Source organism: Haliotis cracherodii, unplaced genomic scaffold, assembly GCF_022045235.1.
Source record: "Haliotis cracherodii isolate W230 unplaced genomic scaffold, xgHalCrac1.p SCAF_11, whole genome shotgun sequence".
In the NCBI taxonomy this organism is placed as follows: Eukaryota; Metazoa; Mollusca; class Gastropoda; order Lepetellida; family Haliotidae; genus Haliotis; species Haliotis cracherodii.
The window spans coordinates 15,697,868-15,718,304 of NW_027266266.1; the positions used below are offsets into that span (position 1 = coordinate 15,697,868).

A 20,437-nucleotide genomic window follows, 5' to 3' on the forward strand; every position below is an offset into this window, starting at 1 on the left:
GGAATTTCCTCTTGGAGATTGTAATTAGCTCCTTTTTAGAAAACAAGTGAAGTTGTTGTTAGTGACCTAAATATCGCAAACCACATGTAAAATATGACACTTTTACTGAAAGTATTTGTGTGTGTTGATGTTTGTTGCAACCTAATCCTTTTTGTCTTTAGGACGCTAGGATAGATATTAAAATGTTATTTTTTTTAATAAAAATGAAATAAATTCAGTGTCTAAGGCTATAGTGAATTAATTATAACATTTTCAGACAAAATTACCCAAACAAACATATACCACTCCACTTTTGAAAGGAATAATCAGATATGTCATTTTATTTAAATTGCACTTGACATACCGTATTCGACGTAATAAGCGCCCTGCTCTAATAAGCGGCCCACGGTGATATTTGTTATTATATTGGCTAGTGAACAATCTCAAATAGCACCCTTCCAATTGATTAATGTACACATGACTTATTTATTTGCGTATAATACGCACTCGTATGCTATATGCACCCTTAATTATGGGCAATTAAATCCAAGAAAAATATATCTGTTGTATATAAACATTTGAGGCTGTCAGCATAAACCACGAAATTTACGATATTTCAACTCAAAATAATATTCTAATAAGAGCCCCCTATTTCTACTTTTGAGAGCGCCCTGGGTGCTTATTACATCAAATACAGTATTATGAGTGTCTGTTTTGTGTATCATGAAAAGATAAAAAAAGATATCCCTATCAAAAGATGGAGTAGTGTAGATTAAACAACTAGTCACTGTTTCAGGTTTGAATTCAGAACAATTGAATATTTCTCCCAACAAACCCAACTCCAAACCTGTTCTTGGAACTGTTTTGATGGGAATGGGATCTGTGAAAAATGACAGAAAAATGATTCATTTTGGCGGATTTTAATTTGTTGTGTTTAAAATAATCAATTCATTATGGTCTTGTTTTTTAACTAGTGAAGACCCTGTTAAGTTTTGCACATTTCTTGATTGTGACAACACCTGATGTTAATTAGTTTCCTGTAACCATGGTAACAGATTGTTCATGTCATTGTCTTGTTAAAGTTCCCCAGATGCTTGGTTGCCCCTACTGTTGTCTAATCAGCAAGCCTTTGTGATACTATCAGATTTAGCATTTTCCTCAAGAATCCACAAGTAAATATCACTTAACTTCTCTATAACTACTTTACAAGTCATTTTTAGATCTGTATTTTTTCTTCTATTCTATAACTTTCCATGATTTGCTATGTGTTAATAAGTATTTTTGTTTTTTTATTTTGATGGCCATTTTAATGATGGAATTTACTGCATCCTATATTTTTCTCATGATCATTGAATAATGGGACATTTCTCATCTTTTGTTGCATATTAATTCTAGCAGTTGAGAAATTATGAGAAGGACTTAATAAACTTTAAATTATATTAGTTATTTCAAAATGTTACTGATTTAGGCTATTTGGCTAAAAAATACCAACCAAGTAGGGTGGCGTACACATTTGTTAGAAATTTGTATACCCTACCTGAATTCTACAGTCTTGATGGCATTTAAGAAAAAGGAGAATTGAAGTCGATAAATTTGAATAATTAAATACTGGCAGTCTTAATCAAATCAGTTTCTGAACATTTGGCATTATTATCCTAAGGTTCACAAACAGTAATCAAAATACATATTTCATATCAAGAAATCAAAGTTGATTAGAAATACTCCAGGTTGGCCCTGTAGTGTCGACTTGTGTAGTTAGCTATTGTATAAAAATCTGGTGCTTACCGAAATATGGCAAAATTAGGGCGCCAGACAATGACCTGGAACTGTAAATGTTGAGCCTCCTCCTCACCTTGTGTCCTGTTCCACAGAACAGACTCAGCTCTACAATCGTTGTTAACCTGCTTCATGGACCAGAGCCCTGGTGAGGTGAGCTAAATCAATATTCTTGTTGTGATAAAGTCATATAAGAGGCTGGGTAAATTGCTTAGGTAGGCGGTCGGTCATGAGAAATGAAAGAATTATTTTAACAAGCCTTGGATAGCCATGCATTGTGAAAGACAACCGTATGTGTTCAGCGCGTCTGCCTGTCTGCCTGTCTGGTCACAACGCTGCAGCAACACTACAGTTTTTTGGGTATTTCCTGTTAAGTTATATCCCTCACTGTCTTCAAGTCTGTGTGGATGTGTGTCTGTCTGTCTGTCTGTCCTGTGTTGTCATGTGACTGTCATGTGACCTGTCACATGACATAGCAGTGACAGTGTGTCTGTTGTTTGTGACAGATCAGTTCTACTGTCAATAAATCATTTCATTATAATACATTGTTTGTTGTGTTCATGCTGTTCAATGGGAAAACACATCAGGTCTTCAGAAGGAGAAAATATCAGTCCTTGGAGGTTGAGATCAAGGATGAGGTTAGGAATCCAAAGACTTACCTCTTTGCTTAGAGCTGGTCATCTGGTGGATTTGAGGAGCATGTTATTCGACAGTAATAAATACCCACTGGTGGTTGTACGAGCATAGCATCTGACAGTTATAGATACCCCACTGGTGGTTGTACGAGCATAGCATCTGACAGTTATAGATACCCCACTGGTGGATGCACGAGCATAGAATTTGACAGTTATAGATACCCCACTGGTGGATGCACGAGCATAGTATTTGACAGTTATAGATACCCAACTGGTGGATGTACGAGCATAGAATTTGACAGTTATAGATACCCCACTGGTGGATGCACGAGCATAGTATTTGACAGTTATAAAAGATCCACTGGTGGATGTACGAGCATGGCATTTGACAGTTATAAATAGTATTAAATACCCACTGGTGGATGTACGAGCATAGTATTTGACAGTTATAAATACCCCACTGGTGGATGCACGAGCATAGTATTTGACAGTTATAAATACCCCACTGGTGGATGTACAAGCATAGTATTTGACAGGTATAAATACGCAAGCCGTGGCCATAGTCAATGATGTCTCACTACTCGTGTCTGAATCGGTTTCAATTGGAGTGAGCTGATGTTGGGGCAATCTCTCTTCTTGTGTCAGAGGACGATCGACTGGTGGATGTACGAGCATGGTATTTGACAGGTATATATATACCCACTGGTGGATGTACGAGCATAGTATTTGACAGGTATATATATACCCACTGGTGGATGTACGAGCATAGTATTTGACAGGTATAAATACCCCACTGGTGGATGCACGTGCATGGCATTTGACAGGTATAAATAGTATTAAATACCCACTGGTGGATGTACGACCATGGTATTTGACAGGTATAAATACCCACTGGTGGATGTACGAGCTTTCATGCTGAAGAGAGCAGCTCTATGAATACCATTTCCTGGAGACAAGAAAACGAAATGGCCCCTTGACCTTCGAATCACTCAAGCATAAGTAGTTATTTTACGCCAGCTTCTTTCGATAATTACTGTTTTGTTAAGAATTGATTTCTTCGCAGAATAATAAGCTGCGTACACCGGTTTATGCGTTTAATCTCCTGTCTAACAAAAAAGTCAACAATACTAACTTCACAGACTGCTTATTTAATCATGGACAAAAATGTAGACAACGATACGAAATCCGTGACATCGATCTGCGCAATAATGCAACACAAACTACTCGATGATCATCATTATTATTATTATTATAATTACTGTATATATTACTGTTGTTTGTTGTTTACGCCGCAATCAGCAATATTTCAGCTATATGACGGCGGTCTTTAAATAATCGGGATCGGGTTGTCAGGCTCGCCGACTTGGTTGATGCATGTCATTATATCCAAATTGTGTAGATTAATGCGTATGTCAATCACTGGATTGTCTGGTCCGGTCTCGATTATTTACAGATAGCCGTCACATAGCTTGAATATTGCTGTGTGCGGCGTAAACAACAAAACAACCAACCAACAACCCACCCACGCGTTTGACGGTCCCTCAATCCAGAAATAAATTACGCCTACACTAAACATTAGATCTTGGGCAATTTGGGATACTGACGTCCTCCCCTTAGACTACCCCTATCGTACCCAACTTCGCCATTTTGTCTGCTCATTGAGATACCGTCTCAGAGGCACATTTAAAACGTGTACTTAGTTCATTTGCATAAGTGATTGTGAGTCGCAATACTTGTGTGCACGTGCATCGAGTGCTGTACATGCATGAAACTGTAAAATTCCATTGCGATTAGATGTTGCGTTAAGGTGAGCGAGAGCATGGATCGCTTTGCCGCCAAAAAGTGTATGACCCGTTGCTAGCGTATGACATCATAATAGTTAAATGACGTCATCATTCGTTGTGCTCTTTTGTCAACATAGACAAAATGGCCGATGTGCGTTGACTTCAGGTGGCCGAGGTTTGTGAAGCGTTTCTTCTCATAATCTGACCAAACAAAAAGCTGGTCCAATGTACTTGTAATCTTTCACTTCGTTATCTATGCATGGTAATAGTCTCAATGGGCAATGTCGAAGGAATACTATTTTGGTGATAAGCTATAAGATAATGAAGATACAAAATACGTTCTAGGCCTCACGGCAGAATCTAACATATAAACGTCACAAGGCACATTCCGAGACAGACATATTAACGATTAAATTGGAGCTTCAAATGACCAGTATTCAGATATTCGTAGATTGAAGAAACCTGTAATATTTATACCTATGAATGTTCAATTTGGTTTTCAAGCGCGACCTTGACCTTTCAGAACTTCCAATGCCCCCTTCAGCCTCGTCAGCGGCGAGTTTGTTTGTTATTATTAGTAGTCCTATATCTTTTTAATAAATGTATATATTATACCTCTTAAACTCAACAATATTCCGCTTATATGATAGTAGTTTGTAAATATATAAGGATCAGAAAGTCCAGTGATGGACACTATGACCATTGCATGCACATGGGAAATGATGGTATGCACATAGAAACAAATATGTGCCATTTTGTTGCAGACTAGCAACCCAAAAATATTGTTTTGTATTTATATGCGTTTTAAAAATATAATTGAGCACTTGTTTATGTTTGGAAAAACATTATTGAACTCCTGAACATGAAAGAAAATAATGCTGAGCTCAAATCAAATCCTACACCCAAATGAAAATCTGCAAATGGTTGCTCCCCATCCGATATCCAGTACTATCCACTAGGGCTTGGACGAGTCCAAATTTACTACCCGGGTATACCCACCCCCCTATTACCCGACCCTATCAGGGTACCCACTGTAGGTCTCAGGAGATGTCTCAAATTGTCCGACTGAACATTTTTAGCATAGCCCTGGCAAAACGTATTTAGATACATGTATTAAACAATCTGGTCATTCATACACTGAAGTTGAATAAAGTTTTATCTTTATTCAACCATATAAAAAATCAAAAAGGAATGGTTGCATAGTCAGAAAGAAATGCGACCATTAGTGACTTGTAGTGTAACCATAGAGTTCTAGATATTTTTTGTCATTAAACAATATATCACGTTACTAACCACGGGTCCGGTTAGTCCTGTGGGTACCGGGACCTACTGATCACTACCCAGTCGACCAGGGTACCGAGTTACCCGCCCCAGCTCTTCTATTCACAGTTTGTTATGGCTGGATGGCGGCCTTTAAAAGTATAGGGAGGGCTAGTAGAACTTCCGACATTGGGGATTTCCTTATATATTTTTCAATATTTGGGCTGGTAAGTGTTTCAGGTCAATTTTGCTGGCCGCCCTCGGTGTGTTAAGGTGCCTCGACCTTGGTCAGAATGAGCAGCCATCAAGTCCCAGTTTCTGTGCAACATGTTTGCCTGACCTTGATGGTTTACTGACAATGATACTTGATGTTTCAGATGATGAAGATGAAATACTAGCAAGCATGATTAAGGCCATTAGATTGGGTATTTTCCTCATCTGTTTGGCTGTCACAAGCTCAGCAATCCCCTTGACCCTGATAAAGGTAACAATATTGGGGCTATTTTCACAATTGCCACTATCGCAATAGTTCTTTCGTTGGTTTGTTGTTTAACGCCGCAGTCAGAAATAGTCCAGCTATATGACGGTGGTCTGTAAATAATCGAGTCTGAACCAGACAATCCAGTGATTGACACCATGAGCTAGATCCACGAAGTTGGGATAGATGACATGCATCAACCAAGTCAGCGAGCCTGACCACCCGATCCCGTTAGTCGCCTCTTACGACAAGTTAAAAAGTATAGCCGCCTTTGACGGCAAACAGGGAGCTGAAGACCTATTCCAGCCCGGATCTTCAAGGGTCACTCATAAATAGAAGTAGCAGATAAAACAACGAACGAACAAAACATAATCTGTAGCCACGATCTGATCATCAGGTTTAAACAAAGGAAAATTCAATAACCTTTGCCCCTTTGTTTTCTCAGACGACAGGACCAGTGAGTGACAGGAATTCAAGATCATAAATGACAGCAATCCTCTTAACTAATCCTGGTTTTTTTCAGTTCTGAAGTAATTAAAAGTGCCTACGTGCCATAATTGCCAGGGGCACTTTATGTCAGAGGTAGTGAAGCTGTTGTAGCTTCTCCATATTGTTTCAGACCCGCGAAGATTCCGTCGTAGAATAGGTCTTCAGCAACCCATGCTTGCCGTAAAAGGTGACTATGCTTGTCGTAAAAAGGCGACTAACGGATCGGGTGGTCAGGCTCTGTGACTTGGTTGATGCATGTCATCGATCCCAATTGCGTGGGTCGATGCTCATGATATTAATCACTGGATTGTCTGGTCCAGACTCGATTATTTACAGACCGCCGTCATATAGCTGGAATATTGATGAGTGAGTCGTTAAACAACAAACCAACAACCAAAACCATATTGTTTCTCAGGATGGTACCTACCCGCAATTATGTCGGATGCAGGCAGACTGTGAATACCTCAATCAAGCGTGCATCAGGCCACTGAACCAGAACTATGGGCATTGTATTACACTGGTAAAACATATCGTTCCTTTCAACCATAAAGAACTAAGTAATGTTTATATTTTATGGCTTGACCTTTGACCTTCCATTAAGTTGAGCTGCTAACTTGGCTATCCCGCTTCCTTAAAACGGGAATATCGACAACATATGCGTATTGATAATTATAAATTAATTCTGGAAAATATGGAAATTGTATTTTCTAATTGAAATTGAATTTCTAACGAGCTTCATTGAAGTGACACAATTTGAGTACGCATCTTCCCGAGGCAAGGGCGTTAACTGGCTATAAAAGTCCAGTTTTTCCTTGGGGAGAGGCTGAGCTCCTCATTTTGAATTACCTTTTAAACTGCATCATGCTATATGCTTCATAGGAGGCCATTACTACCCCAAAGCCAACCCGAGGTGTCACAGTACAATCAACCAAAGCTGAACGCCAGAAGAGAGAAGTCATCAGTAAATGTATGTGTACAGGCTGTTACAGACACGTGAAGATCTGGGGCAGAATAAGCCTTCAGCAATCTATGCTTGCCGAAATAGGCGACTATGCTTGTCGTAAAAGGCGGCTAAAGGGATCGGGTGGTCAGGCTCGCTGACTTGGTTGATGCATGTCATCGATCCCAATTGCGTGGATCTATGCAGCATGCTCATGTTGTCAGTCACTTGGTTGTCTGGTCCAGACTCGATTACTTACAGGACGCCGTCACACAGCTGGAATATTGCTGAGTGCGGCGTTGAAGAACAAACAAACAAACAAACAAACAAGCTGTTACATCGATTTACATGACACTTAGAAATTGGCACTAGTCCTGTAGTCCTTACCAAACTGCCCAATAGTAAAGGTATCCAAAGGACTAGTAGAAATTGGCCCATTTTAAGGGTTTTGCTATATGTTATCATAAGGACTAGTGGACAAAAACTGTTAATTTCTAACCCTGGACTTTAGCCAGTAGTCCGAAGCCAAACTCTAGTCAATTTCTGTTTGGTCTAGTTTGTTCAGCTAATAAAAGTCCACACAATAACACTAAAAACTAAGATGATAACAGCCAAGTCGGGCTAGTGAAACTGTTGTGCACAGACGGTGGCTGTCACTCAACATAACACAGCCTATCAGAAGTCATATATACAGAGACGCTAAACTGTGCGTCCAGTATGCACAGGTGTAGAGAATGGATCCAGAAAACTAAACACTGCGTCTCTGGAGACGCACAATGATAATTATTGTACCTGTAGTGCAGCAAGTGAGTGAGTGAGTTGGGTTTAACGCCGCTTTTAACAGTATTCCAGTTATATCACGGCGTGTCAGCTTAATGTGGGAGGAAAGCCCGAAGTGATGCAGGTCTTAGACGTTTACCACTTCGGTGAAACCCACGAGCACGGGTATGGTGCTGACAAACCTAGAAACATAATCGGGGCGAACCGGTATTCGAACCCACAATCATAGGTTTCTGGCGTGCCCAAGGGACGCAACTCTGCACAGCGAATCGCGGCGCCTTAGACGACAGGGCCACCCGTGCCCACAGTATAAAAGAGCAGTTATGGGTGTCTGTCATTTCATCCATCAACCATGGCCCGCGTCCGCATGATCTTTGATTCATTCCGGTACTAAAGAAATGATCAACATCTACAGTACTCAGTACTTTACAGGACCCTCATATTGCCTGCACGGGCCCTTTAATATTATTATTGGGGTCTCTAGACAACCAATTGGGTAAGTCAATATAAAACCCTGTACAGCAGCTTCTGTCTCCAAATCAAAATGCATACAATAACACGTCTTCAAAAATGACCGTGATGTTGTAATTTATATGTGACAATCAATGGACTTCAGTGTATTCCATGCCCTGTGACACACTTGAATAAATTACCTTCTATCCCTGCAGTTGATCCCGCTAGTGGTTTGGAGACTGATGTGGACGATATGAGGCAGAGTGTTAAGACATGTCTGTCATGTGACACACTTGAATAAATTACCTTCTATCCCTGCAGTTGATCCCGCTAGTGGTTTGGAGACTGATGTGGACGATATGAGGCAGAGTGTTAAGACGTGTCTGTCATGTGACACACTTGAATAGATTACCTTCTATCCCTGCAGTTGATCCCGCTAGTGGTTTGGAGACTGATGTGGACGTATGTGAGGCAGAGTGTTAAGACGTGTCTGTCATGTGACACACTTGAATAGATTACCTTCTATCCCTGCAGTTGATCCCGCTAGTGGTTTGGAGACTGATGTGGACGTATGTGCGGCAGAGTGTTAAGACGTGTCTGTCATGTGACACACTTGAATAAATTATCTTCTATCCCTGCAGTTGATCCCGCTAGTGGTTTGGAGACTGATGTGGACGATATGAGGCAGAGTGTTAAGACATGTCTGTCATGTGACACACTTGAATAAATTACCTTCTATCCCTGCAGTTGATCCCGCTAGTGGTTTGGAGACTGATGTGGACGATATGTGGCAGAGTGTTAAGACGTGTCTGTCATGTGACACACTTGAATAAATTATCTTCTATCCCTGCAGTTGATCCCGCTAGTGGTTTGGAGACTGATGTGGACGATATGAGGCAGAGTGTTAAGACATGTCTGTCATGTGACACACTTGAATAAATTACCTTCTATCCCTGCAGTTGATCCCGCTAGTGGTTTGGAGACTGATGTGGACGATATGAGGCAGAGTGTTAAGACATGTCTGTCATGTGACACACTTGAATAGATTACCTTCTATCCCTGCAGTTGATCCCGCTAGTGGTTTGGAGACTGATGTGGACGATATGAGGCAGAGTGTTAAGACATGTCTGTCATGTGACACACTTGAATAAATTACCTTCTATCCCTGCAGTTGATCCCGCTAGTGGTTTGGAGACTGATGTGGACGATATGAGGCAGAGTGTTAAGACGTGTCTGTCATGTGACACACTTGAATAAATTACCTTCTATCCCTGCAGTTGATCCCGCTAGTGGTTTGGAGACTGATGTGGACGTATGAAAGGCAGAGTGTTAAGACGTGTCTGTCATGTGACACACTTAATTTAAATAGATTACCTTCTATCCCTGCAGCTGATCCCGCTGGTGGTTTGGAGACTGATGTGGACGTATGTGAGGCAGAGTGTTAAGACGTGTCTGTCATGTGACACACTTGAATAGATTACCTTCTATCCCTGCAGCTGATCCCGCTAGTGGTTTGGAGACTGATGTGGACGATATGAGGCAGAGTGTTAAGACGTGTCTGTCATGTGACACACTTGAATAGATTATCTTCTATCCCTGCAGTTGATCCCGCTAGTGGTTTGGAGACTGATGTGGACGTATGTGAGGCAGTGTTAAGACGTGTCTGTCATGTGACACACTTGAATAGATTACCTTCTATCCCTGCAGCTGATCCCACTAGTGGTTTGGAGACTGATGTGGACGTATGTGAGGCAGTGTTAAGACGTGTCTGTCATGTGACACACTTGAATAGATTACCTTCTATCCCTGCAGTTGATCCCGCTAGTGGTTTGGAGACTGATGTGGACGATATGAGGCAGAGTGTTAAGACGTGTCTGTCATGTGACACACTTGAATAGATTACCTTCTATCCCTGCAGTTGATCCCGCTAGTGGTTTGGAGACTGATGTGGACGATATGAGGCAGAGTGTTAAGACGTGTCTGTCATGTGACACACTTAATTTAAATAGATTATCTTCTATCCCTGCAGCTGATCCCGCTAGTGGTTTGAAGACTGATGTGGACGTGTGTGAGGCAGAGTGTTAAGACGTGTCTGTCATGTGACACACTTAATTTAAATAGATTATCTTCTATCCCTGCAGCTGATCCCGCTAGTGGTTTGGAGACTGATGTGGACGATATGAGGCAGAGTGTTAAGACGTGTCTGTCATGTGACACACTTAATTTAAATAGATTATCTTCTATCCCTGCAGCTGATCCCGCTAGTGGTTTGAAGACTGATGTGGACGATATGAGGCAGAGTGTTAAGACGTGTTTGTCATGTGACACACTTAATTTAAATAGATTACCTTCTATCCCTGCAGCTGATCCCGCTGGTGGTTTGGAGACTGATGTGGACGTATGTGAGGCAGAGTGTTAAGACGTGTCTGTCATGTGACACACTTGAATAGATTACCTTCTATCCCTGCAGCTGATCCCGCTAGTGGTTTGGAGACTGATGTGGACGATATGAGGCAGAGTGTTAAGACGTGTCTGTCATGTGACACACTTGAATAGATTACGTTCTATCCCTGCAGTTGATCCCGCTAGTGGTTTGGAGACTGATGTGGACGTATGTGAGGCAGTGTTAAGACGTGTCTGTCATGTGACACACTTGAATAGATTACCTTCTATCCCTGCAGCTGATCCCACTAGTGGTTTGGAGACTGATGTGGACGTATGTGAGGCAGTGTTAAGACGTGTCTGTCATGTGACACACTTGAATAGATTACCTTCTATCCCTGCAGTTGATCCCGCTAGTGGTTTGGAGACTGATGTGGACGATATGAGGCAGAGTGTTAAGACGTGTCTGTCATGTGACACACTTGAATAGATTACCTTCTATCCCTGCAGTTGATCCCGCTAGTGGTTTGGAGACTGATGTGGACGATATGAGGCAGAGTGTTAAGATGTGTCTGTCATGTGACACACTTAATTTAAATAGATTATCTTCTATCCCTGCAGCTGATCCCGCTAGTGGTTTGAAGACTGATGTGGACGTATGTGAGGCAGAGTGTTAAGACGTGTCTGTCATGTGACACACTTAATTTAAATAGATTATCTTCTATCCCTGCAGCTGATCCCGCTAGTGGTTTGGAGACTGATGTGGACGATATGAGGCAGAGTGTTAAGACGTGTCTGTCATGTGACACACTTAATTTAAATAGATTATCTTCTATCCCTGCAGCTGATCCCGCTAGTGGTTTGAAGACTGATGTGGACGATATGAGGCAGAGTGTTAAGACGTGTCTGTCATGTGACACACTTAATTTAAATAGATTATCTTCTATCCCTGCAGCTGATCCCGCTAGTGGTTTGAAGACTGATGTGGACGTATGTGAGGCAGAGTGTTAAGACGTGTCTGTCATGTGACACACTTAATTTAAATAGATTATCTTCTATCCCTGCAGCTGATCCCGCTAGTGGTTTGGAGACTGATGTGGACGATATGAGGCAGAGTGTTAAGACGTGTCTGTCATGTGACACACTTAATTTAAATAGATTATCTTCTATCCCTGCAGCTGATCCCGCTGGTGGTTTGGAGACTGATGTGGACGATATGAGGCAGAGTGTTAAGACGTGTCTGTCATGTGACACACTTAATTTAAATAGATTATCTTCTATCCCTGCAGCTGATCCCGCTAGTGGTTTGGAGACTGATGTGGACGATATGAGGCAGAGTGTTAAGACGTGTCTGTCATGTGACACACTTAATTTAAATAGATTATCTTCTATCCCTGCAGCTGATCCCGCTAGTGGTTTGGAGACTGATGTGGACGATATGAGGCAGAGTGTTAAGACGTGTCTGTCATGTGACACACTTGAATAGATTACCTTCTATCCCTGCAGCTGATCCCGCTAGTGGTTTGGAGACTGATGTGGACGATATGAGGCAGAGTGTTAAGACGTGTCTGTCATGTGACACACTTGAATAGATTACGTTCTATCCCTGCAGTTGATCCCGCTAGTGGTTTGGAGACTGATGTGGACGTATGTGAGGCAGTGTTAAGACGTGTCTGTCATGTGACACACTTGAATAGATTACCTTCTATCCCTGCAGCTGATCCCACTAGTGGTTTGGAGACTGATGTGGACGTATGTGAGGCAGTGTTAAGACGTGTCTGTCATGTGACACACTTGAATAGATTACCTTCTATCCCTGCAGTTGATCCCGCTAGTGGTTTGAAGACTGATGTGGACGTATGTGAGGCAGTGTTAAGACGTGTCTGTCATGTGACACACTTGAATAGATTACCTTCTATCCCTGCAGTTGATCCCGCTAGTGGTTTGAAGACTGATGTGGACGATATGAGGCAGAGTGTTAAGACGTGTCTGTCATGTGACACACTTGAATAGATTACCTTCTATCCCTGCAGTTGATCCCGCTAGTGGTTTGGAGACTGATGTGGACGATATGAGGCAGAGTGTTAAGACGTGTCTGTCATGTGACACACTTAATTTAAATAGATTATCTTCCATCCCTGCAGCTGATCCCGCTAGTGGTTTGAAGACTGATGTGGACGTATGTGAGGCAGAGTGTTAAGACGTGTCTGTCATGTGACACACTTAATTTAAATAGATTATCTTCTATCCCTGCAGCTGATCCCGCTAGTGGTTTGGAGACTGATGTGGACGATATGAGGCAGAGTGTTAAGACGTGTCTGTCATGTGACACACTTAATTTAAATAGATTATCTTCTATCCCTGCAGCTGATCCCGCTAGTGGTTTGAAGACTGATGTGGACGATATGAGGCAGAGTGTTAAGACGTGTCTGTCATGTGACACACTTAATTTAAATAGATTATCTTCTATCCCTGCAGCTGATCCCGCTAGTGGTTTGAAGACTGATGTGGACGTATGTGAGGCAGAGTGTTAAGACGTGTCTGTCATGTGACACACTTAATTTAAATAGATTATCTTCTATCCCTGCAGCTGATCCCGCTAGTGGTTTGGAGACTGATGTGGACGATATGAGGCAGAGTGTTAAGACGTGTCTGTCATGTGACACACTTAATTTAAATAGATTATCTTCTATCCCTGCAGCTGATCCCGCTAGTGGTTTGGAGACTGATGTGGACGATATGAGGCAGAGTGTTAAGACGTGCCTGTCATGTGACACACTTAATTTAAATAGATTATCTTCTATCCCTGCAGCTGATCCCGCTAGTGGTTTGGAGACTGATGTGGACGATATGAGGCAGAGTGTTAAGACGTGTCTGTCATGTGACACACTTAATTTAAATAGATTATCTTCTATCCCTGCAGTTGATCCCGCTAGTGGTTTGGAGACTGATGTGGACGATATGAGGCAGAGTGTTAAGATGTGTCTGTCATGTGACACACTTAATTTAAATAGATTATCTTCTATCCCTGCAGCTGATCCCGCTAGTGGTTTGAAGACTGATGTGGGGAGTGTGAAGCGGAGGGTGAAGACTTGCAGGTCCTCTGCCGACTGTAAGGCCACCAGTGAAGTGTGCAAGACTTCACGTAACCAGCTCTATGGATATTGTATTGGAAAGGTAAAACCAACATTTGTTTCATCCCTGAAGTGTTACACCTATTGGAAGTTTTTGGTGTGAACAATGAACCATTCGATTTGTTGTTGAAAAATCGTTAGGTCGACACTAAGTGTATTGTACAGCAGCGTTAGAAACTAACATTTTTAGTCCACTAGTCCTTATGAGGATAGCATACAGCAAAACCCTTAAAAATGTCATGTTTCTACTACTACTCCTATTGGGCAAGGACGACGGGACTAGTGCCAATTTCTATCGCTGTACAGTAGTTTTTAATCATCTAAAGTTTGATTTGGATTGGTAGGTGATGAAAAATAATATTCTTTGTCTGGTTTGGGTCCTTACAAATAGTCTCCATATAAAATATGATTTGTCATTGGAAAAAACTTCTGTTTTAGTACGCTGGATTAGTTTTGATCTTCAAGTGATCTTTTACTGTCTGTGGTATAAAAAATACCTTGTCATTTGGATTTGATTTTGTTTCTGAATTTCAATTTGATTTGTACACCAAGTTAATAAATGAAAGAACTAAATAATGTTTTGTAATACAAATGGTGTTTGTCATGTAAGTGAACATCCAGGTGGGAAATTTGAGTTTGAAATTAGAATTCTTTTTATATCCTAGTTTTGAACTGGGGTATCATCACCTTTTGTTTCCATTTCTATTGTTTGTTTGTTTGTTTGTTGTTTAACGCCGCACGCCGAAATGATTTGGTTTTGTCCGGCACAATGATCCGAGCACGTCACTTGAAATTATCCTTTCAAAATGTTCTTGTCATCATATTCTGTTTCATAACAGGAAAACGTTACGACTACCCCTACACCTACATCTACCCCAGGTGTCACAGAACAATTGGAGAAGTTAGGACCAGGGAAGATCCATGGAAAGACACCAGCCGCCCCAAATCAGACCAAACGGTTGCTGAAGCACATGCGGAACAGTGACTGGATTAAAAATAACAGGTATCTTGCTCTATCACCTGATTATGTTCTGTAAGTGAGGCAATGTTACTCAACATTTTTATATATTTTAGACCCCCAGAAGATCCAGGTTGAATTGGTCTTCAGCAACCCATGCTTGCCGTAAAAGGCGACTATGCTTGTCTTACAGGTGACTAACAGGATCGGGTGGATCGATGCTCATGCTCATCACTGGTTTGTCTGGTCCAGATTCGATTATTTACAGACCGCCGTCATGTAGCTAGAATATTGTTGAGTGCTGCGTTAAACAACAAACAAACAAACAAACAAACTATTTACTTTAGTTGGTTTACAAAAACGTTGTCCGAAAATTCACTGTGGATGGTTAAGAATGAAAGAAATCCTGACCAGTCGTGCTGCTTATACAAAAAACAAACTTAGTTCACACCATCACGGAATTACTGTTTTTTTTTAGAAACAATACCAATTGATAACTGATGTTTTGTTTTGAAAGGATATACACATTTTTTTATACTTGTTATTCACCATTTCTTCTCATGTTTTTTGTTCAATTCACCTGAGTGTAAAACAAATTATCAACCAAATCTGGCTCTCACAGGAGATATCGCTTGGGTGAGATCAAGTGATATCTACAATGGAGATATCTCTGCAATGAAATTGCATCACAATGCTTTGGAGGCCATTATGATGTCATTGGTTACCATGTCGTCACAATCAAATGACATCACTAATGGCTCTGCTACTGAAGCTGTTAGCAGTACTTTTTACACTTAAGACACTGCTTATTACTGTTAAACCGCACGATAAATAAAATCTCACCCTCGTGTCCATATAGCTAAAATGAATAACTATGTCGGACAAACATGTTTTTGTCAAAAGTCTTGTTTTACTTCTTTCGTGGGGGCACGAGGCCCAGTCGTCTAAGGAGCCGCGATTCACTGTGCAGAGTTGCTTCCCTTGGGCACGCCAGAAATCTATGATTGTGGGTTCCAATCCCGGTTCGCCCCAATTATGTTTCTAGGTTTGTCAGCACCATACCCGTGTTCGTGGGTTTCATCGAAGTGGTAAACGTCTGTGACCTGCATCACTTCAGGCTCTCCTCCCACATTAAGCTGACACGCCGCGATATAACTGGAATACTGTTAAATGCGGCGTTAAACCCAACTCACTCACTCACTCACTCACTTCTTTCGTATTTTTTTTACTGTCAATCAGTAAACCACGGTTTTGTAGAGTTGATAGAATATGAGTGGTTCCGTCCCCTGGCCATATCTCTCCAGGATTTAAGAGATGGTACTTGTTGTTACCCTGTCTGCCGCTTGGGGATAAAACAAGGACTGGTCGGCTTGTACTCAGTATAATTTGTTTGTGTGGGTATCCAGGTTAAACTGCCGCATGATACCTCAGGGGGCTAGCAGTATCAAACTTGATTTGTGCAAACAACCACACATACATATGCATAATATTTAAATATAGGTCCAATGATGTTGAACACGAAATTAAACCCTATTTCACCTCTCCTCATTAGCATTTCGTTATAAGTGTGTTCGTTATAAAAGTAGTTTACTGTATTATGTCACAATATCTTGCAGGTTACAGCCTCAGCCCAGGACAGTTTCCACCAGGGACCCAAGAAAACAGTATCAAAAGCGTTCCCTGAATCTCGATTTAGACTTAGACAATGAATTAAAAAGAACTTTGTCCAACTTGGAGCTCCAACGACTAACTGACTCTGTGAAAGTAAAAGCAGCCCCCATTATTACCCCCAAAGCTAAAGCATACCTGAGAGATAGAGGGGTGCGGGTGAAAGGGGATGTGGAGATCCATGTGACACACCATGTTATTCATACCACGGCTGATAATGAACCCATTGGCAACACATCCAATACCTCAAAGGTTGTCAAACTTCATCATTTACAGGGGCTTGAAACCAACTGGAAGAGGGTCGTGAATGGAGGAAATGGTTTACTCAATGTATCTCTTCCTAAGCAGCAGCTTGACTTGCGTCAGATGGGAACTCTGTTAACCAGTGTGGCGAAGGCAATACAACATGATGTTAATAAAGATCCTTTAAAAACAGGAAGTTATTCTGGAGACATTGGCACCATTCAAAAGGACAGCCGTCAAGAGGATGCTTATAAATATGATAATATTAATGATCTTCATCAGAGTGATAAAAATGATGAGGATGAGGATGAGGAGGAAGATGACGAGGAGGAGGAGGATGACGAGGAGGAGGAGGATGACGAGGAGGAGGAGGATGACGACCAAGATAAAGATGATGAGGAAGATGAAGATGAGGATGATAATGACAAGGATAAATCGAAGGACGTCAAAAGTAAGAACAAGCGCACCAAGAACACCAAAACATTACACAAGAATAAGAAGGGTGCAAAAAAAGGTAAACAGAAGGGTGCCAAAAAAGGTAAACAGAAGGGTGTAAAAAAAGGTAAACAAAAGAGGAGTTATGGTATTGTTCAAGAAGCTGTCGAGGCAGTGTATAATGACTTTCGTACAGACCGTTCAGACAATTCCAACAGAGCTTCAAAAGAGAAGACAGAAGAGAAGTCAGACAGAGACAGAAGAAATATAGGGTCAGTGAAAGAGTTAGCTCCCGTGCCTCACAACGGGAAAATTGTCCCAAAACCAGATGCTGTTTTGCATACGCCAAAAGATGTGTCATCGTATCACAAGCAGTCTCAAGGAATCCCAGGTAATTATACTTGTAATGTGTTATTACTGCCTATTTTTCTCACAGTAAGAACTTCTCAAAGTCAACGGGTCATTGGGAAACGCAGATTTCGGGAGCTTCAAAACAGGGATAGATAATCAGCATTAGAAAGTAACAGTTTCAGTCTACTAGTCCTTACATAGTCCATATAGCAAAAACCTTGAAAATGGCAAATTTCTACTAGTGTGCTTGCACTATTGTGCAGTTTGACAAGGACAATAGGACTAGTGCCAATTTCTAAGGCTGATAATTCTCTTGACACTGGATTTTAAATACAGTAGGGTCTTTGAAAGCCATATACCTAACAATTTAGTCCACTCGTCCTTAAAATGATAACATGTTGCAAAATCCTTAAAAAGGTCAAATTTCTAGTCCTTGGGCATTTTAGCAAGAACTATGGGACTAGTGCCAATTTCTAACACTGGTCTTTTTGGTTATCTTCGAATTCAGACAGTTTGTGTCTCAGGTTTTTAAAAATAATAGTGGACATGCTGGGTTTTCCTGAAATAAATATCTTGTCAATTAAAATAAATAGAGAATATAATGCAGCCAAGTGTGTTTTCGTATCGTAAATATCATATAGCAATATTCCAGCTCTATGTACATGTATTAGGAATAAACACTGTATTGTGCTGATTTGTGAGAGCTTTTATATTTGATATTTAGCATGTTAATGATATGGAAATACATGAGGAAAATAATATCTTTTTTTTTTACTTGGCCGTTGAAGATACAACTGTTTTATGGCAATAAGCTGGCATTACACATTGTTTGATACCAAGGTCTGTGCTTATGTACTCCCGGAAGTAGTTTCACAAACAAATATTGAAAACTTTCGACATTGCTGAGCTTATTCAATGACATTACGTGTAGAGCTGATAGATCTTGTGCTTAAACACCTGGGACCTGCATCACTTTCAGCAATAAAAATTGGCACTGGTCTTGTAGTCCTTGCCAAACTGCCCAATAATTATGGTTTCATAAGGACAAGTAGAACTATATATATGGGAGTTTGCAATATGTTATTATTATAAGGAACAGTGGACTAAAAATGGACTTTGGACCTTCTTCTCATTCTCCCCCCCCCCCAAAAAAAAACCAAAAAAAACAAACAAAAAAAACACAACAAAAACAACCCAAACAAACAACAACACACAACACAAACAAAACAACAAAAGCTAAACACAACAAACAACAACAAAAAAGTCAAATAGTCTGTTATATTGTATCTAACAATTTGTTCTTTCTTAATACTGAGTAGAGTACATAGAACTCTTGTTCACTGTTACAGCCAGCAGTAGGTGGAGCGAGTGTAGTGTCACCTGCGGCCTGGGGTCTCGGCGGAGGACGAAGGTGTGTGCGAATATGACCTGTACACCTGGACAGACAGAGATAAAACCATGCATGATGCCGACGTGCTGATGCAAAGCAGCTCAGCCACACCAGCTGAACACTGACTTAGACGTCCTGGATAACCTAAACCTAATTCCCCCAATGACTCGCATCTCAATAGCGTAGTGGTCACATCCTTTGATCAGGACCTTAATATAACCTTTGAGAGACTTACAGTGAAACTCTGCTACTCCAGCGCCCACTTGCACAAAGCGATCTTAGTCCTGCGACTATTGTAAGCCCATGTTAAAGTATGGTAGTTACGATCATCTGAGCGCTAAGATCCCCTTGTGCAAATGGGCCCAGGTTCTGTTATTTTGCATGCCCCGATTTCCGGATGATCGTTGTTGGGATTATCAATGGTAATTAGGGGATTCATTTTACATAATTGGTTTACGGAATTGTGTTTTGATCTTGGTGGTGAAAAGACATAAATATCTTGACGAGGCACGTCATCCTGTATATCTTCAGGGCTTGCTATTCGATAAACCTACAAAAAAAACCAGGACCCATTCACATTGTTTTCGCGTTAATTACCTGCCCGTGATTTTCATGAACATTTTACCAACCAGTCAAATGTTGAGATAAAGAAAAAGAAAATGGGTAAGGGATGTAACTCGTATTGCCTAGAAACCAAAGCCATCGATAGTTGTTTTTTTGGACAAGATTGTTTAGGGGTTTCTTTTGCGTGTCAGTCAGTTTTTCAAAGTTGAATCCCTCGCAAACTCGATCATAATCTGTGGTACATATTGACATGTTGCTTATATCGCCAACCAAACACTGAGGCTGGTTTGTAACTCGCATTCTGATTGGTGCGTTAGACCTAGTAGCGTAGCCAATCAAATTGGCAGAAGGAAATCAAGGGCAGGTAATTCAAGATCGCGAAAACCTTGCGAATGGGTTCATTTCAGGTTAACCGAACTCCGAGCCGTGTGATATATAAAGGATGGAGGCACATGAATGTCGCAGTATTTACCACTTAAAGGTCAAACGGATATGTCACATAAAAGGGCCGTAACTCTTATGTCTACATTGCTTCAAACTTTGCAGTGAACACTTCTCAGTGTATTTTTGTATTTAGCATTTCGCAGTGACTCCTCTATTGAACACAAATTAGTTTGAGTGATATTTCATGTTAGATTTCATTTTTCATGTCAACATTTTTCACACAAACATCTCCACCCAACCACCAAAAATAAAAAAAAGCACCATGGGATGTCGGCTGGAATTATTTAGTAAGGC

The 20,437-nt window shown here is 41.0% G+C and overlaps 1 protein-coding gene across 1 annotated transcript; it reads left to right on the forward strand.

The window, feature by feature from the left end:
• The first annotated feature begins 5,837 nt into the window (after nt 1-5,837).
• LOC139455446 (uncharacterized) lies at nt 5,838-19,225 on the forward strand. Its single transcript, XM_071236996.1, has 9 exons — nt 5,838-5,918; nt 6,817-6,921; nt 7,281-7,368; nt 11,467-11,530; nt 14,055-14,133; nt 14,930-15,093; nt 16,665-17,473; nt 17,522-17,785; nt 19,095-19,225. The coding sequence occupies exons 1-9, from the start codon at nt 5,838-5,840 to the stop codon at nt 19,223-19,225; spliced, it is 1,785 nt and encodes a 594-aa protein (XP_071093097.1).
• The last annotated feature ends 1,212 nt before the right edge of the window (nt 19,226-20,437 follow it).